Below are 26,854 nucleotides of genomic sequence, written 5' to 3'. Positions count from 1 at the left end.
GTCCCCACTAGAGAGTTCTCAAAGGAAAGAGAGAAAGCCAAAGCCCGTGGAGACTTCAGAAAGCTCAGAGAAAAACAACAAATAGAGGAGGACCTGCGGGGGTATCTGGAGTGGATTACCCATGCTGAAGATCTTGACCTAGAGGAGAAGGATGATAAGAAGGAGTCTGATGGTAGGCAACCTACACCAAGTTCTTTTCACCCTTTAATTCTCTTTTCCCCTTTAAATTTCCATATTATAGTAGACTTTAGAGAACGGTGATGAAGCACTGCTTCTCTTCCTGTGTTGCTCACTAGCTGGATGAGTGTAGGATTATTAGTCGAATTCAGAGTAATGGCTATCGTTATAACCTGTCTCTTGGTATACATTAGTACCCTAATTAGTTCCCCATATTGTTTATTCTTGTAGGTTTCTCTTCAAGCTTCAGCAACTTGGAAACCTGAATTTGATCAAAGAGGAATCACCTAATCTATCTTATTTTGCAGCTGAGAGAAAGCTTGATTTAGGATTGCAGAGATATGGCTTGAATTCTGGTTATGATAAGATCAACTATTATGAGGATATAATTTTTATTTTATGTGAAACACATATGTAGTAATATTTTGATGTCACTTTCCCATAATAGTTGTTCTTAGTGATTATTAAGTAATTTTTAATATTTCATGATAATTTATCTGGATTAATGATGTTGGTGATTAAATAATGTAATGATGTTCAACTTGTAATTACAGCATGCAACAATTACTAACCCATATGATTATTAAATCTTGAAATTGACAATTAAACATAATGTGGATGAGACAGAGGTATGAATTAAGTATCTATGCAAAATCAGTAATGAATTTTAATCTAAGTGTATCTTTTAAGTTTTAGTGGTGCATTTTATTTTGTAAGCAATGCATTCTTTTTTGGCAATGGTGCATTCTACTTTTATCCGCAATCAGTGCTCTGTAAGTGATACATGCTATATTGTCATCAGTCATCTGGTAGACATGAGCTTCCAGTCCACTAGGCTCGGCCATGTGGTGTATGCATGTGTAAAACTGAGAATTATAAAGCATAGAAGTCAGCATATTTGAAGGAAACCAATGCATATTTCAGTTGTAGAGGTTATGTCCTGTAGGCTAATATAACTCAGATTATCATGTGGCATGAATGGAGAAATGAATCATTATGGCAGACCAGTTATGAAACATTATTACTTGAGGTTTGGTATGTTACTGTGTGATGCAATTCTGTCACCTTAAGTGGTTGTTCAGATTGTGTTTGGTAAGACCATAAGCTTAAATGATGATGCAACCACTTGAGGTGTAGAATTAAACTGTGATGACCTGATGCCTCTTCATATGTATTCATAATTAGTTCCATTGACAGCATGCAGCAGTAAGGCTTAATTTTCCAGTCTTGCAGAGAGGAATAATGTCCCTTGCTGTCATTTGTGCTAAGGTTCAGAGTCGCTACTCCGCCACTTATACAAGCACTCTTCCATGAATCTAGTGTAAATTATGCACCATCCCCACCCCCTCCCCTTCCCCTCACACAGGCCAGTTTGCGTGGTGCGGGCATGTTACTGTAATTGTTTTCAATGGTTTTCATTTTCCAGAAAATATTACCAGAGTACCTTTGGGTCAGCTAGGATTTTATGATGTTTTGATAACATAATTTTTACACTGCATATATATATATATATATATATATATATATATATATATATATATATATATATATATATATATGTGTGTGTATATATATATATATATATATATATATATGTATATGTATATATATATATATATATATATATATGTATGGGAGTGGGGGGCTGGAAATCCTCCCCTCTCATTTTTTTTTAAATTTTCCAAAAGAAAGAACAGAGAAGGGGGCCATATGAGGATATTCCCTCAAAGGCCCAGTCCTCTGTTCTTAACGCTACCTCGCTAATGCGGGAAATGGCGAATAGTATGAAAAAAAAAAAAAAAAAAAAATATATATATATATATATATATATATATTTTTTTTTTCCAAAAGAAGGAACAGAGAAGGGGGTCAGGTGAGGATATTCCCTGAAAGGCCCAGACCTCTGTTCTTAAAGCTAACTCGCTATTGCGGGAAATGGCGAATAGTATGAAAGAAAAAGAAATATATATATATATATATATATATGTATATATATATATATATATATATATATATATATATATATATATATATTCTTTCTTTCAAACTATTTGCCATTTCCCGCATTAGCCAGGTAGCGTTAAGAACAGAGGACCGGGCCTTTGAGGGAATATCCTCACCTGGCCCTCTTCTCTGTTCCTTCCTTTGGAAAATTAAAAAAAAAAAAGAGAGGGGAGGATTTCCAGCCCCCCACTCCCTCCCCTTTTAGTCGCCTTCTACGACACGCAGGGAATACGTGGGAAGTATTCTTTCTCCCCTATCCCCAGGGATATATATATGTATATATATATTATTATACATAATTGCTGTTTCCCGCATCAGCAAGGTAGTGCCAGGAAACAGGTGAAGAATGGCCCATCCACTCATATACACATATGTATACATAAACGCCCTTATACGCACATATACATTCATATACCTATCGTTATATACATACATATACATACACAGACATATACATATATCCATATGTGCATATTCATTCTTGCTTGCCTTCGTCCATTCCTGTTGCCACCCCTCCCCACAGGAAACAGCATCGCTACCCCCTGCTTCAGTGAAACTTCTGTTATCTGAAATGCTTAGTGTGGGTTAGGGGTAGGATTAACCATTTTGGATTAAAATATTTCCTGCTATATGAGTTATTTCTTATAAATATTAAATAATTCAGAAATTTAAAAAGTATTTTACATATTTGTTAATGTTTTACATAGAGGAAGTATTAGAATATGTAAACAATTAAGAAATTATGTTGAAGTCCTTCATATGTGCTGTTTTGGGCTTGACCTCAGCCAGCCTCTTGCACAACTCCATTTTGTTTGTGCTTCATGTGAGATGTAGACAGCTTTAGGTAACTGTCAGGCAGTTGTTGACAGTGTTTGAAACAGACTATTATCCACAATAGTAATCCAGGGTGCACAGAAAACACAAATGTGCATGACTAGCACACAACATTGCTCCATAAAGCTCATGGGAGATGGTGAGCAGTCACCAGCACCATAAAACACTGGTAGGTGAGTATGCTGATCCCTTCAGTGCGGTGCTCACCAGATTTGAAATTTTTCAGTTGCCAACCAAAACTGAAAACATATATTGCTTTGAACATTTTGTTGTCTCGAATTAAAGATAGCAGAGGATTTACTATACAAAGATAGTGTTCCTGACTGTGATGCATTCTCAGGCCACTTAGGGTCAGACACATAGGTTCAAATCCTGGTTGCAGCAGTTGAACCATAGTTAACCCAGCAGTTCATTCCATTCCTAGGGGTTGGTCGATAAAATAGTTACCTGGCTCAAGCTAGGGTATAATAGATAAATAAGTATAATAGATGAACTATATATTTATTTAAACTTATTTAATATACTTAGTTGCTCTCTCCCACCCACATACACATGTATATACATAAACGCCCACAGGCACATATACATACCGATACATTTCAACATATACATACTTATACACACACAAACATACACATATTTACACGTGTACATATTCATACTTGCTGCCTTCATCCATTCTCGCTGCCACCCTGCCACACATGAAATGGCACCTCCCTCCCCCCGCACGTGTGCGAAGTAGCGCTAGGAAAAGACAACAAAGGCCACATTCGTTAACACTCAGTCTCTAGCTGTCATGTCTAAAGCACCAAACCACAGCTCCCTTTCCACATCCAGACCCCACAAAACTTTCTATGGTTTACCCCAAATGCTTTGCATGCCCTGGTTCAATCCATTGACAGCACGTCGACCCCGGTATACCACATAGTTCTAATTCGCTCTATTCCTTGCACACCTTTCACCCTCCTGTATGTTCAGTTCAGGCCCTGATCGCTCAAATCTTTTTTGCTCCATCCTTTCACCTCCAATTTGGTCTCCCACTTCTCCTCGTTCCCTCCACCTGTGACACATATATCCTCTTTGTCAATCTTTCCTCACTCATTCCATGTGACCAAACCATTTCAATACACCCTATTCTGCTTTCTCAACCACACTCTTTTATTACCACACATCTCTCTCATCCTTTCATTACTTACTCAATCAAACCACCTCACACCACATATTGTCCTCAAATATTTCATTTCCAACTCATCCACCCTCCTCCACACAACCGTATCTGTAGCCCATGCCTCGCACCCATATAACATTGTTGAAACCACTATCCTTCAAACATACCTATTTTTGCACCGAGATAATGCTCTCGCCTTCCACACATTCTTCAATGCTCCCAGAACCCTTGCTCCCTCTCCCACCTAGTGACTCACTTCCACTTCCATGGTTCCATCCGCTGCTAAATCCACTCCCAGGGTTGCTATTTCATGTGTGGTGGGGTTATGATGGGAATGGATGAAGGCTGAAAGTATGAATATGTACATGTGTATATATATATATGTATATGGTTGTGTATGTATATGTATGTATACCTTGAAATGTATAGGTATGTATATGTGCATGTGTGGGTGTTTTTGTATATACATGTGTATGTGGATGGGTTGAACCATTCTTTCATCTGTTTCCTTGTGCTACCTTGCTAACATGGGAGACAACGATTAAGTATGATAATGATAGTAATAATGTTTGATATATATATATATATATATATATATATATATATATATATATATATATATATATATATATATTATTTTTTTTTATTATTATTATTTTGCTTTGTCGCTGTCTCCCGCGTTTGCGAGGTAGCGCAAGGAAACAGACGAAAGAAATGGCCCAACCCACCCCCATACACAATGTATATACATACACATCCACACACGCAAATATACATACCTATACATCTCAATGTACACATATATATACACACACAGACACATACATATATACCCATGCACACAATTCACACTGTCTGCCTTTATTCATTCCCATCGCCACCTCGCCACACATGGAATACCATCCCCCTCCCCCCTCGTGTGTGCGAGGTAGCACTAGGAAAAGACAACGAAGGCCCCATTTGTTCACACTCAGTCTCTAGCTGTCATGCAATAATGCCCGAAACCACAGCTCCCTTTCCACATCCAGGCCCCACACAACTTTCCATGGTTTACCCCAGACGCTTCACATGCCCTGATTCAATCCACTGACAGCACGTCAACCCCGGTATACCACATCGATCCAATTCACTCTATTCCTTGCCCTCCTTTCACCCTCCTGCATGTTCAGGCCCCGATCACACAAAATCTTTTTCACTCCATCTTTCCACCTCCAATTTGGTCTCCCACTTCTCGTTCCCTCCACCTCCGACACATATATCCTCTTGGTCAATCTTTCCTCACTCATTCTCTCCATGTGCCCAAACCATTTCAAAACACCCTCTTCTGCTCTCTCAACCACGCTCTTTTTATTTCCACACATCTCTCTTACCCTTATATTACTTACTCAATCAAACCACCTCACACCACACATTGTCCTCAAACATCTCATTTCCAGCACATCCACCCTCCTGCGCACAACTCTATCCATAGCCCACGCCTCGCAACCATACAACTTTGTTGGAACCACTATTCCTTCAAACATACCCATTTTTGTTTTCCGAGATAATGTTCTTGACTTCCACACATTCTTCAAGGCTCCCAGAATTTTTGCCCCCTCCCCCACCCTATGATCCACTTCCACTTCCATGGTTCCATCTGCTGCCAGATCCACTCCCAGATATCTAATATATATATATATATATATATATATATATATATATATATATATATATATATATATATTATTTTTTTTTTTTTTACTTTGTCGCTGTCTCCCGCGTTTGCGAGGTAGCGCAAGGAAACAGACGAAAGAAATGGCCCAACCCCCCCCATACACATGTATATACATACGTCCACACACGCAAATATGCATACCTACACAGCTTTCCATAGCTTACCCCAGACGCTTCACATGCCTTGATTCAATCCACTGACAGCACGTCAACCCCGGTATACCACATCGCTCCAATTCACTCTATTCCTTGCCCTCCTTTCACCCTCCTGCATGTTCAGGCCCCGATCACACAAAATCTTTTTCACTCCATCTTTCCACCTCCAATTTGGTCTCCCTCTTCTCCTCGTTCCCTCCACCTCCGACACATATATCCTCTTGGTCAATCTTTCCTCACTCATTCTCTCCATGTGCCCAAACCATTTCAAAACACCCTCTTCTGCTCTCTCAACCACGCTCTTTTTATTTCCACACATCTCTCTCACCCTTACGTTACTTACTCGATCAAACCACCTCACACCACACATTGTCCTCAGACATCTCATTTCCAGCACATCCATCCTCCTGCGCACAACTCTATCCATAGCCCACGCCTCGCAACCATACAACATTGTTGGAACCACTATTCCTTCAAACATACCCATTTTTGCTTTCCGAGATAATGTTCTCGACTTCCACACATTCTTCAAGGCTCCCAGAATTTTCGCCCCCTCCCCCACCCTATGATCCACTTCCGCTTCCATGGTTCCATCCGCTGCCAGATCCACTCCCAGATATCTAAAACACTTCACTTCCTCCAGTTTTTCTCCATTCAAACTCACCTCCCAATTGACTTGACCCTCAACCCTACTGTACCTAATAACCTTGCTCTTATTCACATTTACTCTTAACTTTCTTCTTCCACACACTTTACCAAACTCAGTCACCAGCTTCTGCAGTTTCTCACATGAATCAGCCACCAGCGCTGTATCATCAGCGAACAACAACTGACTCACTTCCCAAGCTCTCTCATCCCCAACAGACTTCATACTTGCCCCTCTTTCCAAAACTCTTGCATTTACCTCCCTAACAACCCCATCCATAAACAAATTAAACAACCATGGAGACATCACACACCCCTGCCGCAAACCTACATTCACTGAGAACCAATCACTTTCCTCTCTTCCTACACGTACACATGCCTTACATCCTCGATAAAAACTTTTCACTGCTTCTAACAACTTTCCTCCCACACCATATATTCTTAATACCTTCCACAGAGCATCTCTATCAACTCTATCATAAGCCTTCTCCAGATCCATAAATGCTACATACAAATCCATTTGCTTTTCTAAGTATTTCTCACATACATTCTTCAAAGCAAACACCTGATCCACACATCCTCTACCACTTCTGAAACCACACTGCTCTTCCCCAATCTGATGCTCTGTACATGCCTTCACCCTCTCAATCAATACCCTCCCATATAATTTACCAGGAATACTCAACAAACTTATACCTCTGTAATTTGAGCACTCACTCTTATCCCCTTTGCCTTTGTACAATGGCACTATGCACGCATTCCGCCAATCCTCAGGCACCTCACCATGAGTCATACATACATTAAATAACCTTACCAACCAGTCAACAATACAGTCACCCCCTTTTTTAATAAATTCCACTGCAGTACCATCCAAACCTGCTGCCTTGCCGGCTTTCATCTTCCGCAAAGCTTTCACTACCTCTTCTCTGTTTACCAAATCATTTTCCCTAACCCTCTGACTTTGCACACCACCTCGACCAAAACACCCTATATCTGCCACTCTATCATCAAACACATTCAACAAACCTTCAAAATACTCACTCCATCTCCTTCTCACATCACCACTACTTGTTATCACCTCCCCATTTGCACCCTTCACTGAAGTTCCCATTTGCTCCCTTGTCTTACGCACTTTATTTACCTCCTTCCAGAACATCTTTTTATTCTCCCTAAAATTTAATGATACTCTCTCACCCCAACTCTCATTTGCCCTTTTATATATATATATATATATATATATGCAAAGGTGAGTAATGTGGCAGTTGAGGGAATAATTGGTATACATGGGGTGTTCAGTGTTGTAAATGGAAATGGTGAAGAGCTTGTAGACTTATGTACTGAAAAAGGACTGGTGATTGGGAATACCTGGTTTAAAAAGCGAGATATACATAAGTACACGTATGTAAGTAGGAGAGATGGCCAGAGAGCGTTATTGGATTACGTGTTAATTGACAGGCGCGCGAAAGAGAGACTTTTGGATGTTAATGTGCTGAGAGGTGCAACTGGAGGGATGTCTGATCATTATCTTGTGGAGGCTAAGGTGAAGATTTGTATGGGTTTTCAGAAAAGAAGAGTGAATGTTGGGGTGAAGAGGGTGGTGAGAGTAAGTGAGCTTGGGAAGGAGACTTGTGTGAGGAAGTACCAGGAAAGACTGAGTACAGAATGGAAAAAGGTGAGAACAATGGAAGTAAGGGGAGTGGGGGAGGAATGGGATGTATTTAGGGAATCAGTGATGGATTGCGCAAAAGATGCTTGTGGCATGAGAAGAGTGGGAGGTGGGTTGATTAGAAAGGGTAGTGAGTGGTGGGATGAAGAAGTAAGATTACTAGTGAAAGAGAAGAGAGAGGCATTTGGACGATTTTTGCAGGGAAAAAATGCAATTGAGTGGGAGATGTATAAAAGAAAGAGACAGGAGGTCAAGAGAAAGGTGCAAGAGGTGAAAAAGAGGGCAAATGAGAGTTGGGGTGAGAGAGTATCATTAAATTTTAGGGGGAATAAAAAGATGTTCTGGAAGGAGGTAAATAAAGTGCGTAAGACAAGGGAGCAAATGGGAACTTAAGTGAAGGGCGCAAATGGGGAGGTGATAAGAAGTAGTGGTGTTGTGAGAAGGAGATGGAGTGAGTATTTTGAAGGTTTGTTGAATGTGTTTGATGATAGAGTGGCAGATATAGGGTGTTTTGGTCGAGGTGGTGTGCAAAGTGAGAGGGTTAGGGAAAATGATTTGGTAAACAGAGAAGAGGTAGTAAAAGCTTTGCGGAAGATGAAAGCCGGCAAGGCAGCAGGTTTGGATGGTATTGCAGTGGAATTTATTAAAAATGGGGGTTACTGTATTGTTGACTGGTTGGTAAGGTTATTTAATGTATGTATGACTCGTGGTGAGGTGCCTGAGGATTGGCGGAATGCGTGCATAGTGCCATTGTACAAAGGCAAAGGGGATAAGAGTGAGTGCTCAAATTACAGAGGTATAAGTTTGTTGAGTATTCCTGGTAAATTATATGGGAGGGTATTGATTGAGAGGGTGAAGGCATGTACAGAGCATCAGATTGGGGAAGAGCAGTGTGGTTTCAGAAGTGGTAGAGGATGTGTGGATCAGGTGTTTGCTTTGAAGAATGTATGTGAGAAATACTTAGAAAAGCAAATGGATTTGTATGTAGCATTTATGGATCTGGAGAAGGCATATGATAAGAGTTGATAGAGGTGCTCTGTGGAAGGTATTAAGAATATATGGTGTGGGAGGCAAGTTGTTAGAAGCAGTGAAAAGTTTTTATCGAGGATGTAAGGCATGTGTATGTGTAGGAAGAGAGGAAAGTGATTGGTTCTCAGTGAATGTAGGTTTGCGGCAGGGGTGTGTGATGTCTCCATGGTTGTTTAATTTGTTTATGGATGGGGTTGTTAGGGAGGTAAATGCAAGAGTTTTGGAAAGAGGGGCAAGTATGAAGTCTGTTGGGGATGAGAGAGCTTGGGAAGTGAGTCAGTTGTTGTTCGCTGATGATACAGCGCTGGTGGCTGATTCATGTGAGAAACTGCAGAAGCTGGTGACTGAGTTTGGTAAAGTGTGTGAAAGAAGAAAGTTAAGAGTAAATTTGAATAAAAGCAAGGTTGTTAGGTACAGTAGGGTTGAGGGTCAAGTCAATTGGGAGGTGAGTTTGAATGGAGAAAAACTGGAGGAAGTAAAGTGTTTTAGATATCTGGGAGTGGATCTGGCAGCGGATGGAACCATGGAAGCAGAAGTGGATCATAGGGTGGGGGAGGGGGCGAAAATTCTGGGAGCCTTGAAGAATGTTTGGAAGTCGAGAACATTATCTCGGAAAGCAAAAATGGGTATGTTTGAAGGAATAGTGGTTCCAACAATGTTGTATGGCTGCGAGGCGTGGGCTATGGATAGAGTTGTGCGCAGGAGGATGGATGTTCTGGAAATGAGATGTTTGAGGACAATGTGTGGTGTGAGGTGGTTTGATCGAGTAAGTAATGTAAGGGTAAGAGAGATGTGTGGAAATAAAAAGAGCGTGGTTGAGAGAGCAGAAGAGGGTGTTTTGAAATGGTTTGGGCACATGGAGAGAATGAGTGAGGAAAGATTGACCAAGAGGATATATGTGTCGGAGGTGGAGGGAACGAGGAGAAGTGGGAGACCAAATTGGAGGTGGAAAGATGGAGTGAAAAAGATTTTGTGTGATCGGGGCCTGAACATGCAGGAGGGTGAAAGGAGGGCAAGGAATAGAGTGAATTGGATCGATGTGGTATACCGGGGTTGATGTGCTGTCAGTGGATTGAATCAGGGCATGTGAAGCGTCTGGGGTAAACCATGGAAAGCTGTGTAGGTATGTATATTTGCGTGTGTGGACGTATGTATATACATGTGTATGGGGGGGGTTGGACCATTTCTTTCGTCTGTTTCCTTGCGCTACCTCGCAAACGCGGGAGACAGCGACAAAGTATAATAAAAAATATAATATATATATATATATATATATATATATATATATATATGTGCTACCCGACACAGAACAGTAGAACTGATATATCGTTCAGTGACGCGAACAGATGTATAGATGTGATACAATGTGGTGTTTGGTGAAGAAAAAGAAAGAAAATTGGTGGACAGTGAGTACTAAACAATATGGTGAAAATATTTCGACGACTGACAGTATGACAATTTATTATAGTGGGAAAAGATAGTGATTGTTGAACAATATGGTGGATATGGTGTTACATATAGTGACTGCTGAACAATGTGATAGATATAGTTCATTCATTTCAAGCTAAAAGTTTGTTTTCTAAACTGTTTCTTACTTTTTTCATATGTATATATATGTATGTGTGTGTGTGTGTGTGTATGTGCGTATGTATGTGTATGTGTGTATATGTGTATGTGTATATATATATGTATATTATCCCTGGGGATAGGGGTGAAAGAATACTTCCCACGTATTCCTCGCGTGTCGTAGAAAGCGACTAGAGGGGACGGGAGCGGGGGGGCCAGAAATCCTCCCCTCCTTGTATTAACTTTCTAAAATGGGAAACAGAAGAAGGAGTCACGCGGGGAGTGCTCATCCTCCTCGAAGGCTCAGAGTGGGGTGCCTAAATGTGTGTGGATGTAACCAAGATGTGAAAAAAGGAGAGATAGGTAGTATGTTTGAGGAAAGGAACCTGGATGTTTTGGCTCTGAGTGAAACGAAGCTCAAGGGTAAAGGAGAAGAGTGGTTTGGGAATGTCTGGGGAGTAAAGTCAGGGGTTAGTGAGAGGACAAGAGCAAGGGAAGGAGTAGCAATACTCCTGAAACAGGAGTTGTGGGAGTATGTGATAGAATGTAAGAAAGTAAATTCTCGAATAATATGGGTAAAACTGAAAGTTGATGGAGAGAGGTGGGTGATTATTGGTGCATATGCACCTGGGCATGAGAAGAAAGATCATGAGAGGCAAGTGTTTTGGGAGCAGCTGAATGAGTGTGTTAGTGGTTTTGATGCACGAGACCGGGTTATAGTGATGGGTGATTTGAATGCAAAGGTGAGTAATGTGGCAGTTGAGGGAATAATTGGTATACATGGTGTGTTCAGTGTTGTAAATGGAAATGGTGAAGAGCTTGTAGATTTATGTGCTGAAAAAGGACTGATGATTGGGAATACCTGGTTTAAAAAGCGAGATATACATAAGTACACTTATGTAAGTAGGAGAGATGGCCAGAGAGCGTTATTGGATTACGTGTTAATTGACAGGCGTGCGAAAGAGAGACTTTTGGATGTTAATGTGCTGAGAGGTGCAACTGGAGGGATGTCTGATCATTATCTTGTGGAGGCTAAGGTGAAGATTTGTATGGGTTTTCAGAAAAGAAGAGTGAATGTTGGGGTGAAGAAGGTGGTGAGAGTAAGTGAGCTTGGGAAGGAGACCTGTGTGAGGAAGTACCAGGAGAGACTGTGTACAGAATGGAAAAAGGTGAGAACAATGGAAGTAAGGGGAGTGGGGGAGGAATGGGATGTATTTAGGGAGTCAGTGATGGATTGCGCAAAAGATGCTTGTGGCATGAGAAGAGTGGGAGGTGGGTTGATTAGAAAGGGTAGTGAGTGGTGGGATGAAGAAGTAAGAGTATTAGTGAAAGAGAAGAGAGAGGCATTTGGACGATTTTTGCAGGGAAAAAATGCAATTGAGTGGGAGATGTATAAAAGAAAGAGACAGGAGGTCAAGAGAAAGGTGCAAGAGGTGAAAAAAAGGGCAAATGAGACTTGGGGTGAGAGAGTGTCATTAAATTTTAGGGAAAATAAAAAGATGTTCTGGAAGGAGGTAAATAAAGTGCGTAAGACAAGGGAGCAAATGGGAACTTTAGTGAAGGGCGCAAATGGGGAGGTGATAACAAGTAGTGGTGATGTGAGAAGGAGATGGAGTGAGTATTTTGAAGGTTTGTTGAATGTGTCTGATGATAGAGTGGCAGATATAGGGTGTTTTGGTCGAGGTGGTGTGCAAAGTGAGAGGGTTAGGGAAAACGATTTGGTAAACAGAGAAGAGGTAGTGAAAGCTTTGCGGAAGATGAAAGCCGGCAAGGCAGCAGGTTTGGATGGTATTGCAGTGGAATTTATTAAAAAAGGGGGTGACTGTATTGTTGACTGGTTGGTAAGGTTATTTAATGTATGTATGACTCATGGTGAGGTGCCTGAGGATTGGAGGAATGCGTGCATAGTGCCATTGTACAAAGGAAAAGGGGATAAGAGTGAGTGCTCAAATTACAGAGGTATAAGTTTGTTGAGTATTCCTGGTAAATTGTATGGGAGGGTATTGATTGAGAGGGTGAAGGCATGTACAGAGCATCAGATTGGGGAAGAGCAGTGTGGTTTCAGAAGTGGTAGAGGATGTGTGGATCAGGTGTTTGCTTTGAAGAATGTATGTGAGAAATACTTAGAAAAGCAAATGGATTTGTATGTAGCATTTATGGATCTGGAGAAGGCATATGATAGAGTTGATAGAGATGCTCTGTGGAAGGTATTAAGAATATATGGTGTGGGAGGCAAGTTATTAGAAGCAGTGAAAAGTTTTTATCGAGGATGTAAGGCATGTGTACGTGTAGGAAGAGAGGAAAGTGATTGGTTCTCAGTGAATGTAGGTTTGCGGCAGGGGTGTGTGATGTCTCCATGGTTGTTTAATTTGTTTATGGATGGGGTTGTTAGGGAGGTAAAGGCAAGAGTTTTGGAAAGAGGGGCAAGTATGAAGTCTGTTGGGGATGAGAGAGCTTGGGAAGTGAGTCAGTTGTTGTTCGCTGATGATACAGCGCTGGTGGCTGATTCGTGTGAGAAACTGCATAAGCTGGTGACGGAGTTTGATAAAGTGTGTGGAAGAAGAAAGTTAAGAGTAAATGTGAATAAGAGCAAGGTTATTAGGTACAGGAGGGTTGAGGGTCAAGTAAATTGGGAGGTGAGTTTGAATGGAGAAAAACTGGAGGAAGTGAAGTGTTTTAGATATCTGGGAGTGGATCTGGCAGCGGATGGAACCATGGAAGCAGAAGTGGACCATAGGGTGGGAGAGGGGGCGAAAATTCTGGGAGCCTTGAAGAATGTGTGGAAGTCGAGAACATTATCTCGGAAAGCAAAAATGGGTATGTTTGAAGGAATAGTGGTTCCAACAATGTTGTATGGTTGCGAGGCGTGGGCTATGGATAGAGTTGTGCGCAGGAGGATGGATGTGCTGGAAATGAGATGTCTGAGGACAATGTGTGGTGTGAGGTGGTTTGATCGAGTAAGTAACGTAAGGGTGAGAGAGATGTGTGGAAATAAAAAGAGCGTGGTTGAGAGAGCAGAAGAGGGTGTTTTGAAATGGTTTGGGCACATGGAGAGAATGAGTGAGGAAAGGTTGACCAAGAGGATATATGTGTCGGAGGTGGAGGGAACGAGGAGAAGAGGGAGACCAAATTGGAGGTGGAAAGATGGAGTGAAAAAGATTTTGTGTGATCGGGGCCTGAACTTGCAGGAGGGTGAAAGGAGGGCAAGGAATAGAGTGAATTGGAGCAATGTGGTATACCGGGGTTGACGTGCTGTCAGTGGATTGAATCAAGACATGTGAAGCGTCTGGGGTAAACCATGGAAACCTGTGTAGGTATGTATATTTGCGTGTGTGGACGTATGTATATACATGTGTATGGGGGGGGGTTGGGCCATTTCTTTCGTCTGTTTCCTTGCGCTACCTCGCAAACGCGGGAGACAACGACAAAGTATAAAAAAAAAAATATATATATATATATATATATATATATATATATATATATATATATATATATATATATATATATATATTATCCCTGGGGATAGGGGATTAAGAATACTTCCCACGTATTCCCTGCGTGTCGTAGAAGGCGACTAAAAGGGGAGGGAGCGGGGGGCTGGAAATCCTCCCCTCTCGTTTTTTTTTTCCAAAAGAGGGAACAGAGAATTGGGCCAGGTGAGGGTATTCCCTCAAAGGCCCAGTCCTCTGTTCTTAACGCTACCTCGCTAATGCGGGAAATGGCGAATAGTTTGAATGAAAAAGAAAGATATATATATATATATATATATATATATATATATATATATATATATTGCAGTGTTGAGTATAAATTGCCAAAACAAATGCACTTTGATCCTTGATGTCCAAAAGTACTCTGATTTTAAAAAAAAGAGAGAAGCCAAAAGTTATGCCTCAAGATGAAGTTTTGTGTGAAAAATAGTTTTTTTTTTTTTTTGCTATTCTAAAACATGCCTTCTATGCCCAATTTTTTTATGTATTATCTGTAGCCACTGTGAGTATGTACCCCTCCCGTCCCCATACACACACACAGGTTCAGGGATGAATTAAAGTGACCCTTAAGATAAAGCGCAAAAAAGCTCTTGTGTATAATACATTTCTGGTTGTATGCATAACCAACTTGCCTTTTATTTTTGAAGTAGACGCTCACATTTTTTTGGCCTCATACTACCCACTAATTCACCTATGAATGGTATTTATACAGCCAAGCCTCATTGATTCAGTCCTACTGTACTATATCAGAACAACCCATTCCTTTAAAACAATTTGAAATACAAGATAATACCGAGTCAGTAACACAATGGATTAAGATCTGCAGGATGAAAGTACAATAATATCAAGATTATCGTCATTGAACAGTTTCACCGAGATGGATCGTTGTGGATGCTTAACCCTTAAACAGGAGGTATGGTCCAGAAGTTCTATTGTGGTGTGCAAAAAACAATCCACTATGAAATGATGAATTAGCATTCAAAAGTAACAGAAAATACCGGGAAAGTCACATAATTATATTTGATTTAGCTTGGTCCACTGCTTAGTCCTTTCAATTGTAAGCTTATTCACTGTTATGTTCCCTCCAGCTTAAGGTTTTTTCAAGAAATAGAAGAAAATAAAAAGGAAATGACATTATGAATTAATTCAGTATGATATTTAAAGACATGAAACACCAAGAAATATAAAACAAAACTTTACTGGTGGCGGTAGCCACATAATTGACATCACAGAAGCCCAAATTGAATATCATAGCAATCAGGATCATCATCATGATCATATCCATGTAAATCATTTCTTTCTATCAAAATTTTAACTCATTTCCTCTCAGGGTGCTTCATGTTCATGAGTGTGGCTCCCAGATGCATAGGTATCTCTCTGATGGCTGCAAGATGCATGCTCCAGTAAGAGTCCTTCTACCATGGTGTTTGTGGGGTAACTTATGGCTGTGAAATTTATGAGGGTGGTTTACTGTGTTACTGTTAGTAACTTGTGGTATTTGTATGTGGCTCATGGCAGCTCCAGGAGTAGGACATACAAATGCATACCTAGTGTGAGTATAGGACTCTGATGTCAAATGTATGACTTACTATTAGGATTAAAAGGGTTGACAAGGGGTGGAGGAGGTTGTGAAAGATAAATCTGATAGCTTTTGACAAGAGAAAAGGAGGATGAGATAAAATTTATGTTTCTGTTGAACGTGTTTTCCTACTTTTCACACTACTTTGCCATTTTCCCCATTAATAAGAAAGCACCAGGAGCAGACTGATAAATATCCTCATTCACTTGCATCCATTCTCTGGATGTCATATTTAATACACCAAAACCACAGCCCCCTATCCACAATCAGGGCCCACAGATTTTTGTGGCTTCCCCAGCTGCTTCGTATTCCCTTGTTCAGTCTTTTGACAGCACATAATCCTTAACACCTTCCTGCTTGTTCAGGCCTCAAGAGCTCAAAACATTATTCATTTCATCTGTCCATCTCAATTTTAGTCTACCCCTTCTCTTTGTCCTCACCACTTCTAACACAATAACCTCTTTGTTAGCTTCTCCTCACTAATCTGTTTCATATGTCCACACCGTTTTGGCACACCTTCTTAACTATTTCATCCTTTTTCTTCTCATTGCTACTCCTCTCTCTTACCCTAACTTTTCTTGTTCAATCATGAATGTGTTTTGAAATATTACACATTTCACAGGAAAAAATCAGTCTGAGTGATATTTGCCGGATATTGAGGAATGTGTTTTCTTATCTTGAACTTAGTTCCACACACTACCCATTTGCACTCAGACACAGCACTGTTGGTGAATAACATGAATATATTTGGAAATGTTACACTTCACACCACAGCTAAATTTGTTGGTATAAGTGGAAGGGATATGAGAAGATTTTTTTTTTTGTGGAAATATTGTAGATATTTACTTATTGTCTGTCAACAAGGTCCTCCATTTCCTTTTGATTATGTAAAGGAAAAATTATAGGCAGTTGTTTTTTAATGTCATCATCAGTGCTTCCCTCCTAACTACATTATCCCATTAAAATTACACTCTGAGTCACAAATTTCATATTGTTCTTCTGCACTTTAATCACAAACTGATGCATATCAGAAGTGTTCCTCCTTATCATTTAGGTCATCCAACAGTCTACATATTTTAGACAGGGTTACCATGTATACATAACCTGCAGGTTGATGGCATTGCATATATATTAATAGTTGAAGGGGTATTATTGTGGGCATACTGTGGTTGTTTGCTGCACCTTCCAGGTGACAGAAGAGACATCTATTGGCCACTGTTTTCTTAAGAGCACATTCATTGATGTGGATTGCTGTTTAAGGTTTAAAAGAAGAAAAGTTTGTTGTATAATGAACATGATGATTGTGTGATTTAGCGAAGTACAAAAAAGGTACATAATCAGTGATATGAATATAGAGCAGATAATATCAGGTTGAGTTATTTCATTAAGATATTTAGAATATGCTAACCCTAACTTCTGTAGAAATTTTGAAGCATAATTTGCATGGAATAGTACAGACAGTTCAGGAAATGACACAAGATAGGTAGCAAGCAAGTTTGTGCTGTATCAAATCGTGCTCTACTGTGACATTCATTTCCATGTAAGTAAGGAGTTAGGGACATTAGGCAGAAAAATAAAATGACGCAAAGTAGTACTCAAAACGTTATGTAAATAATGTACCAAATGATACTGATAATATTATTTAAGCATGAAAGATTATCTCTAATACATGCAGAAAATTATAGATAGATACCTGCTCACCCACATTTCTTTGGGACTGTGATAAGCAAGGTGAATTTTTTTTCCATTATTCTTTCTGAATGTGTAGATTATTATTAGCTCATGCATTAGGTAAGAACCTACTGGTGAGATTTGTATTGAAAAAGATTTATATAGAATGCATATTTTGAACTGAAATATGATGACTCAGGCACCTCACATCCCAGAATTGCAAAAGTTCTACTTTGCTACCCATATTCCATTATTTTTCTTTTTATGTAATAGTTAGTGCATGAATTAGTCATAAACCTGCTAAAGAGAACTGTGTAGAAAACTTTTTAAAAGATAGTGTGCTGTATCTTTCGTGGAGTGAAAGATGAAAGTTTTGAACTTGAGATTGTGACTCCAGGTGCTTGGTAAGGTTTTTTTCCTTTATTTTTCTCTGATTATGTAGATAACCATGAGCTCATGCACTAGGTAAGAACATACTGAAGAGAACTGGAGAAAAAATATATAGAAAATATAGTTTGCCATATCTTTTACTTAGTTAAAAGATGTATGTTTTGAACCTGAAGAAAGTGATATTTGATGATGGAAATAACCAGCAGAATTATTAAATACATTGCATTATTGAGTATGCTATACCTTATACTGAAAGGAAAATAGTGTATCCTTGAGCTTCAGGAGCCTATAAAGTTCCTTGGTAACACCAGGATACTTTCTTAGAAATTGGAACCGAGTTAATTATAAAAGAGATATTTGATGAAAATCTACAGCAGTTGGGAATAAACAGCAGAATTATTAGATACAATGCAATATCCGGTATGCTGATAGATGAAAGTGTGCCATTGAAATGCAAGACAGTAATATATATTGTTATTATGAAACTGGTTTCAAACCCCTAACACTGATCTTTACACAGTGTGGCTAATACCTATAGACAAATATTTATGCCTGAATTTTGTGCCTCAATTTCAAGGCAGTTAACAGAGCCAGGGTGGTGGTAGTGTGCAATGAGAAAAAAAGTTTTATGGTTGAAAATAGAGGCAGTAACTCTAACAATACATTTGACTGATGGGACTGATAATTTTACAAATGTTTATAGGTTAGTTCTTATGAAAAGAATTATCAATAAATGACACTGATTATAACAAGGATAGATTTATCATAAAAGACATGATATACACTGTAAAAGATTTTTTGTTGATCTAGAAAAAATGAATGAAAAAATATGCAGTGGCAACTCAGCAATCAGACTTAACTCTCTCACTTTTCAACTGATTGTGCAGAAACATCTATGAAACTTATACGAGTCATTACTGTGAAAATAGTGGACAAAATGTATTTCTGAAATGAATTTTTTCTTTGTTATATGAATATCTTTGAAATTTTAAGGTTACATGCATTTTTTGAACTTGAAAAACATGAATTTTAGGATCAGATGGATGATGTAGTGAGACATTAAGGGGTTGATATCCTATGGATCTGAACCATGATCAATCACAACAGAAACAAGCTCACAGATTTGGGCTGCCAATACAAGAGCACCGAGGCTAATCAGAGAGGTTACAAGAATGGATAAGATGAGCAACCCCAAGATGAGAAAGGATTTGAATGTTACATCTGTATTGGAAATTATTGAAAAAACATGGTAAGGTGTTATGGCCATATGCAAAGAATGGAAGACCAAAGATAACCTAAGAAGCATTTAAACCCCTTACTGTCTTGCTAAGGTATTCTTTCCAACACTCAAAATTCACATTTTTCTAGTTTTAAAAATGTGTTTAATCAAACTATTCAAAGATGTTTTTTATTTTTTTATTTTTTTTTATTATACTTTGTCGCTGTCTCCCGCGTTTGCGAGGTAGCGCAAGGAAACAGACGAAAGAAATGGCCCAACCCCCCCCCCATACACATGTATATACATACGTCCACACACGCAAATATACATACCTACACAGCTTTCCATGGTTTACCCCAGACGCTTCACATGCCTTGATTCAATCCACTGACAGCACGTCAACCCCAGTATACCACATCGCTCCAATTCACTCTATTCCTTGCCCTCCTTTCACCCTCCTGCATGTTCAGGCCCCGATCACACAAAATCTTTTTCACTCCATCTTTCCACCTCCAATTTGGTCTCCCTCTTCTCGTTCCCTCCACCTCCGACACATATATCCTCTTGGTCAATCTTTCCTCACTCATTCTCTCCATGTGCCCAAACCACTTCAAAACACCCTCTTCTGCTCTCTCAACCACGCTCTTTTTATTTCCACACATCTCTCTTACCCTTACGTTACTCACTCGATCAAACCACCTCACACCACACATTGTCCTCAAACATCTCATTTCCAGCACATCCATCCTCCTGCGCACAACTCTATCCATAGCCCACGCCTCGCAACCATACAACATTGTTGGAACCACTATTCCTTCAAACATACCCATTTTTGCTTTCCGAGATAATGTTCTCGACTTCCACACATTCTTCAAGGCCCCCAGAATTTTCGCCCCCTCCCCCACCCTATGATCCACTTCCGCTTCCATGGTTCCATCCGCTGCCAGATCCACTCCCAGATATCTAAAACACTTCATTTCTTCCAGTTTTTCTCCATTCAAACTCACCTCCCAATTGACTTGACCCTCAACCCTACTGTACCTAATAACCTTGCTCTTATTCACATTTACTCTTAACTTTCTTCTTCCACACACTTTACCAAGCTCAGTCACCAGCTTCTGCAGTTTCTCACATGAATCAGCCACCAGCGCTGTATCATCAGCGAACAACAACTGACTCACTTCCCAAGCTCTCTCATCCCCAACAGACTTCATACTTGCCCCTCTTTCCAAAACTCTTGCATTTACCTCCCTAACAACCCCATCCATAAACAAATTAAATAACCATGGAGACATCACACACCCCTGCCGCAAACCTACATTCACTGAGAACCAATCACTTTCCTCTCTTCCTACACGTACACATGCCTTACATCCTCGATAAAAACTTTTCACTGCTTCTAACAACTTTCCTCCCACACCATATATTCTTAATACCTTCCACAGAGCATCTCTATCAACTCTATCATATGCCTTCTCCAGATCCATAAATGCTACATACAAATCCATTTGCTTTTCTAAGTATTTCTCACATACATTCTTCAAAGCAAACACCTGATCCACACATCCTCTACCACTTCTGAAACCACACTGCTCTTCCCCAATCTGATGCTCTGTACATGCCTTCACCCTCTCAATCAATACCCTCCCATATAATTTACCAGGAATACTCAACAAACTTATACCTCTGTAATTTGAGCACTCACTCTTATCCCCTTTTCCTTTGTACAATGGCACTATGCACGCATTCCGCCAATCCTTAGGCACCTCACCATGAGTCATACATACATTAAATAACCTTACCAACCAGTCAATAATACAGTCACCCCCTTTTTTAATAAATTCCACTGCAATACCATCCAAACCTGCTGCCTTGCCGGCTTTCATCTTCCGCAAAGCTTTCACTACCTCTTCTCTGTTTACCAAATCATTTTCCCTAACCCTCTCACTTTGCACACCACCTCGACCAAAACACCCTATATCTGCCACTCTATCATCAAACACATTCAACAAACCTTCAAAATACTCACTCCATCTCCTTCTCACATCACCACTACTTGTTATCACCTCCCCAGATGTTTTTATAAAAGTGAAAACAAATATCACTGCCGAAGTATCTTTTGTCTACTACTTTCATTGTAATGTCATGCAGAAATTTAGCAGATAATCCAGCACAATGCACTAAAAAGTGCATGAAGAAGGCCTGAGTGCCAAGTGAGTTGCCACTTTGCATGTTTTATCATTTGTTTTACTACACGAAAATGTTGATTACCGTTTATTTTTTTTTTATCTTCTATGGAAAATCTTTTCATGTTATACTTTGTCATTCATTGTAAATATTTTCATGGCAGCAAACTATAAAAGTTTTTGAAAAAGCCAGCCACACAGATGAATGCAATGATGTTAAGGTCAAGTGGGCACTAACAGCACTTCCTCCACTTATGCTAGAAAACCTTTTCCTTCCTCATTTTGGTCAAGTTTTGATGCTGAAAGTGTCATTGTCCATTAGATTACTCTGTACACAATCTGAAGACAGATCATCATCATCATCAAATAATTCAGGATCATATGCCAGGTCCTTTAACCCTAGTTAAAGGCAGCTCCATTTCTTAACTGGAAAACTCGAGCACATTTGGTCTTACTGGCTCAGCTGGAGGATTACTGACTTTGGGTGGAAATTATTGTGCAGTGCCATCTTAGCCACCACCCATGTTTTCTTTCCGGCCTTAAGATTGAAGTGTAAAATTTGATGCGCAAATATCTGTCTAGAGGCTCGCATAAATATCCATCTGGAGGGGTTAAGGGGTTACATTGGATTCCTGAAGGAAGAAATCCAGCAAGGTAACCTAAATGAAAGGGATTTAGGGGTTCAAGAGCTCACTTAGAAGAGGGCAGACTGATAGAAAGTGGGGAAAACAGAGAATAAAGGAATAGGAAGGAATGAAAAAGATTGATTGGGAGGCTGGTGATTCCGACACTGTCTACTTGGTTTGTGGTGGGAAGGTTGAAAAACAGAACTGCGAGATAACTACAGTGATACCTAATTAATCTCTTTGAACTAGGCAGTCAGACACAAAGGAATGTCACACATATGAAACAATATCTTGTTTACTTGTGCCTTTGAGCTCTGCATTTGCTTGTATGAATAAACAACTTGTTTACTTGAGCCTTTGAGATTTCTTGTGTGCTAGTATAACAAACGAAACTAAGATTTCTGTTATACTACTTCAGAAGGTAAATAACATTACAGATAGAATCAGAACAAAATATTGATTAGGTTCAGTACAAGGCAAAGACTAGCAACATGGGCTTCACTTGTGATAGGAACACCTTTAGATGCCTTATCCTGGTCACTAAATGCTGGAAGCATCATTGTTTATAAAATCTCTTTCCCCATGCAGAAAGGGAGATAATATAGAAGCATCAGAACAATGAAAAAACTTAAGTCATAGGGCAACCACAGGCAACACTGGCTCCATTTGTGCTAGGACCATCTTTTCTTGGTCACTTCCAATTCTGTAAGAGGAAGTGTCCATAAAATCACTTCCCACATGATCTGAAGACAGATCTTCAAGTAGTTTAGGACCCTCTTCTGCTTGGGCCTCAAAGTCAAGAAATAGCTGCATTATTATCTTCTTATAAATTTTTTTGCAGTGTGTTCTATATGGCATGGTTTAAGGGTGATTGACTGTGGGGAGCTGTTATAATGCCTCGGCAACTCTTTAACTACTTAGGCCTAGCAGGCAGCCTTCAAGTAAAAGTGCAAAACTTATGTGTATGTATACATTTAGAAAGGTCACTTATCTTGAGGAAATATACTTCTGAATGAGTAAAGTGGCTAATTTCCTACCCTGGGATCTCATTTTATGGTTTCCTACATCACTAAGGAAGCTATCCACCTCCATTGGATAAGGACACAGTTCTAGAAGTGTGGTGATGTGTGTTTATCTTTATGAGATGAGTGCAAGATAGTTGAGGTGTGGGGTTTCTGTGTCATTAATGTGAAAGTTGCTTCTTATGTATGAAGTTTCTTATGTAACATTGAATCAATGTTTGTAATGCAGAGGAGAAATCATTATAGGCACATAAGTGAAAACTAAAGTTTTAGATGTGTGTGTGTCTTGTCAGGTATAGTTGTTGAATCATTACAGTACATAGTGAATACACCTACAAGGGGATTATATTAAGATAGAGTTATGTAGTAAGAGGCATTTCTTTCATGCTTGTTGACTCATTACAGTATTTAGTGAATACACCTATGGGGGGATTATATTCCTGGGCATTAATTTTCCATATCACACTCTCATGTATGGAATATACTTTTTGCATCTTAGCTTAAGAACAACTTGCCACACACTTAAATTATATTTAATGAGACATTACCAGAAAATGTTTTAAGGACTTGAGATGGTTTTTCTTTGGGATAAGATGTAACTGTGATGGGGAGAGAGAGGCATGAGGGTTGTCTACATCATCCCCTGAAGTAGTATTTGATTCAGCAACTGTTGCCAAATCATAGGTAATGCAGAATTTGCATAGCCATTCATAGCCCTTGGAATTTCAGAATGAGACACAAGCAAGAATTGAGCTTAAAAATTTCTCTCAGCATTTACTTTTAGTAGAAGAGTCAAGTGATCTTTGGCTTCTTTGAAGCCTGAAATTCTTTTATTCCTTTTTAATGAGTATATTGGCTGGTATTCTTTTCCAAAGTAAGTCAGTCTCATCGCCAACAAACACATTGAGGTGTGAACCTGCTTCCTTAATGATTTTCCTAAAATACTGAGACTATAGCCATGAGTTTTCTGCCATCATCAAACCCCCTAAGTACCACTGATCACATTAGTGTGATATTCATACATCATGTATTATTCATGAGTAATTTTAAAGTTCTTAACACATAATGTAATGGCTGCACTTGCCTTAGAGATAGGAGGAGGTGGAGTACACCTGTAGTAAGATCAGGTGTTCGTGGACAAGATTTTTTTTTTTTTTTTTTATCCTTTGGGTGAGATGTAGATCTAAAAGCATTTTGCTGACATCATTACAAATTACATGGTTAGTATGAAAATTACTTCAAAATGTCTTGAAATACTCTTATCATAATAGGAAAAAGTACCTTATACATTAGAAATATGAATGAATTGTTTTCTTCAATCTTTCACATGACGACGGGTTATGTGTCAGTGTTTGAGTTGACTGGTTGATTTTAAAATGTCACAACTGCAAAATGTTGATCTTTGAGATTTTCTGATACATGGATGGATGTACCTTTTGTCATTTTTAGGGGAGGGTAGATCTGCATCTGTTGGTTGTATGAGGTATAGGTAATCAGTAGCAGGTTAAGGAGCGAAATGGGCCTTGGGCTGAAGCTTTCACAGGCTTCACATACGGTAAATCATGGAGTCAAAAGATAATATGAAATGGTAGGTAATTGGGTATTTAGTCATTTCTCAACAAGTATACCCAGTGGATGTGCATGTACAGTGCAACAAAAAAAAATTTATTATGTTTTCTTGCTACAAATTCATCTGTTCAATCTCGAGAAATAATTATATCCAGTGGTTAAACTGCTAAGTTTTCCTCTTAAGAAACTGGGTTTTCTGTTTAGTTGTCAAAACCTCTTCTGAATAGTTGCTATATTTATACAAGGGATTGATTTATCCTTGTATTGAGTACTGCTCACACATTTGGGGTGGTTCTAGCTCTGCATCCTAACTTGACAGAGTTAAGTCGAAAGCAGTCCGACTTATAAACTGTCTCAGGCTAACTTCCAGACTTGGTCCCCTTGCCCTACACTGCAATGTTGGTTCACTTTCCTTCTTCTATAGGCATTACTTTGGTTTATGCACCTGAGAGCTGGCTGCTTGTGTGCCTCCACTACTAGCTCGACCACACAACATTGGCAAGCTACTGCAAGTTGCCATCAGCAACCAAGGGTGGGCTGTTTTGATACCTGCTTATTTCCCTACATGTTGAAGCTTTAGAAATCTCTATCTTCCCATGTCTTTTCCAATAACTGTGACCTGGCACATTTCACAAGGCAACCAAGGGTGGGCTGTTTTGATACCTGCCTCTTTCCCTACATGTTGAAGATTTGGAAATCTCTATCTTCCCATGTCTTTTCCAATAACTGTGACCTGGCACATTTCACAAGAAGGATTTTCACTTCCTCCAATATGATTTGTAAGTACTTTCCCTTGTCTTTATCCGTTTCATTTTTTTTTTTTTTTTTTTTTTTTTTTTTTTTTTTTTTTTTTTTGCTGTCTCGTGCGTTTGCGAGGTAGCGCAAGGAAACAGACGAAAGAAATGGCCCAACCCACCCCCATACACATGCCTTGATTCAATCCACTGACAGCACGTCAACCCCTGGTATACCACATCGCTCCAATTCACTCTATTCTTTGCCCTCCTTTCACCCTCCTGCATGTTCAGGCCCCGATCACACAAAATCTTTTTCACTCCATCTTTCCACCTCCAATTTGGTCTCCCTCTTCTCCTCGTTCCCTCCACCTCCGACACATATATCCTCTTGGTCAATCTTTCCTCACTCATTCTCTCCATGTGACCAAACCATTTCAAAACACCCTCTTCTGCTCTCTCAACCACGCTCTTTTTATTTCCACACATCTCTCTTACCCTTACGTTACTTACTCGATCAAACCACCTCACACCACACATTGTCCTCAAACATCTCATTTCCAGCACATCCATCCTCCTGCGCACAACTCTATCCATAGTCCACGCCTCGCAACCATACAACATTGTTGGAACCACTATTCCTTCAAACATACCCATTTTTGCTTTCCGAGATAATGTTCTTGACTTCCACACATTCTTCAAGGCTCCCAGAATTTTCGCCCCCTCCCCCACCCTATGATCTACTTCCGCTTCCATGGTTCCATTCGCTGCCAGATCCACTCCCAGATATCTAAAACACTTCACTTCCTCCAGTTTTTCTCCATTCAAACTCACCTCCCAATTGAATTGACCCTCAACCCTACTGTACCTAATAACCTTGCTCTTATTCACATTTACTCTTAACTTTCTTCTTTCACACACTTTACCAAACTCAGTCACCTGCTTCTGCAGTTTCTCACATGAATCAGCCACCAGCGCTGTATCATCAGCAAACAACAACTGACTCACTTCCCAAGCTCTCTCATCCCCAACAGACTTCATACTTGCCCCTCTTTCCAAAACTCTTGCATTCACCTCCCTAACAACCCCATCCATAAACAAATTAAACAACCATGGAGACATCACACACCCCTGCCGCAAACCTACATTCACTGAGAACCAATCACTTTCCTCTCTTCCTACACGTACACATGCCTTACATCCTCGATAAAAACTTTTCACTGCTTCTAACAACTTGCCTCCCACACCATATATTCTTAATACCTTCCACAGAGCATCTCTATCAACTCTATCATATGCCTTCTCCAGATCCATAAATGCTACATACAAATCCATTTGCTTTTCTAAGTATTTCTCACATACATTCTTCAAAGCAAACACCTGATCCACACATCCTCTACCACTTCTGA

General features: G+C 39.7%; 1 protein-coding gene across 45 annotated transcripts in view; it reads left to right on the top strand.

Annotated features, from left to right (window-relative positions):
* Nucleotides 1–26,854, top strand: part of LOC139767191 (muscle calcium channel subunit alpha-1-like) — a 1,449,841-nt gene that overhangs the window by 503,532 nt on the left and 919,455 nt on the right. For 39 of the 45 annotated variants that reach the window (XR_011717010.1, XM_071696301.1, XM_071696297.1 and 36 more), the window contains one exon: nucleotides 12–172. The exons of the other annotated variants lie outside the window; for them this stretch is intronic. Coding sequence is in view for 38 of the 39 variants with exons in the window: in XM_071696301.1 (XP_071552402.1) it covers nucleotides 12–172 (161 nt within the window). In the remaining variant the exon portion in view is untranslated. The remainder of the gene's footprint in view (nucleotides 1–11; nucleotides 173–26,854) is intronic. 45 annotated transcript variants of the gene reach the window in all.

The sequence above is a fragment of the Panulirus ornatus genome, chromosome 59 (genome assembly GCF_036320965.1).
Source record: "Panulirus ornatus isolate Po-2019 chromosome 59, ASM3632096v1, whole genome shotgun sequence".
NCBI lineage: Eukaryota > Metazoa > Arthropoda > Malacostraca > Decapoda > Palinuridae > Panulirus > Panulirus ornatus.
Note: the sequence above shows the minus strand (reverse complement) of the source record. Positions and strands in the feature narration are given on the sequence as shown.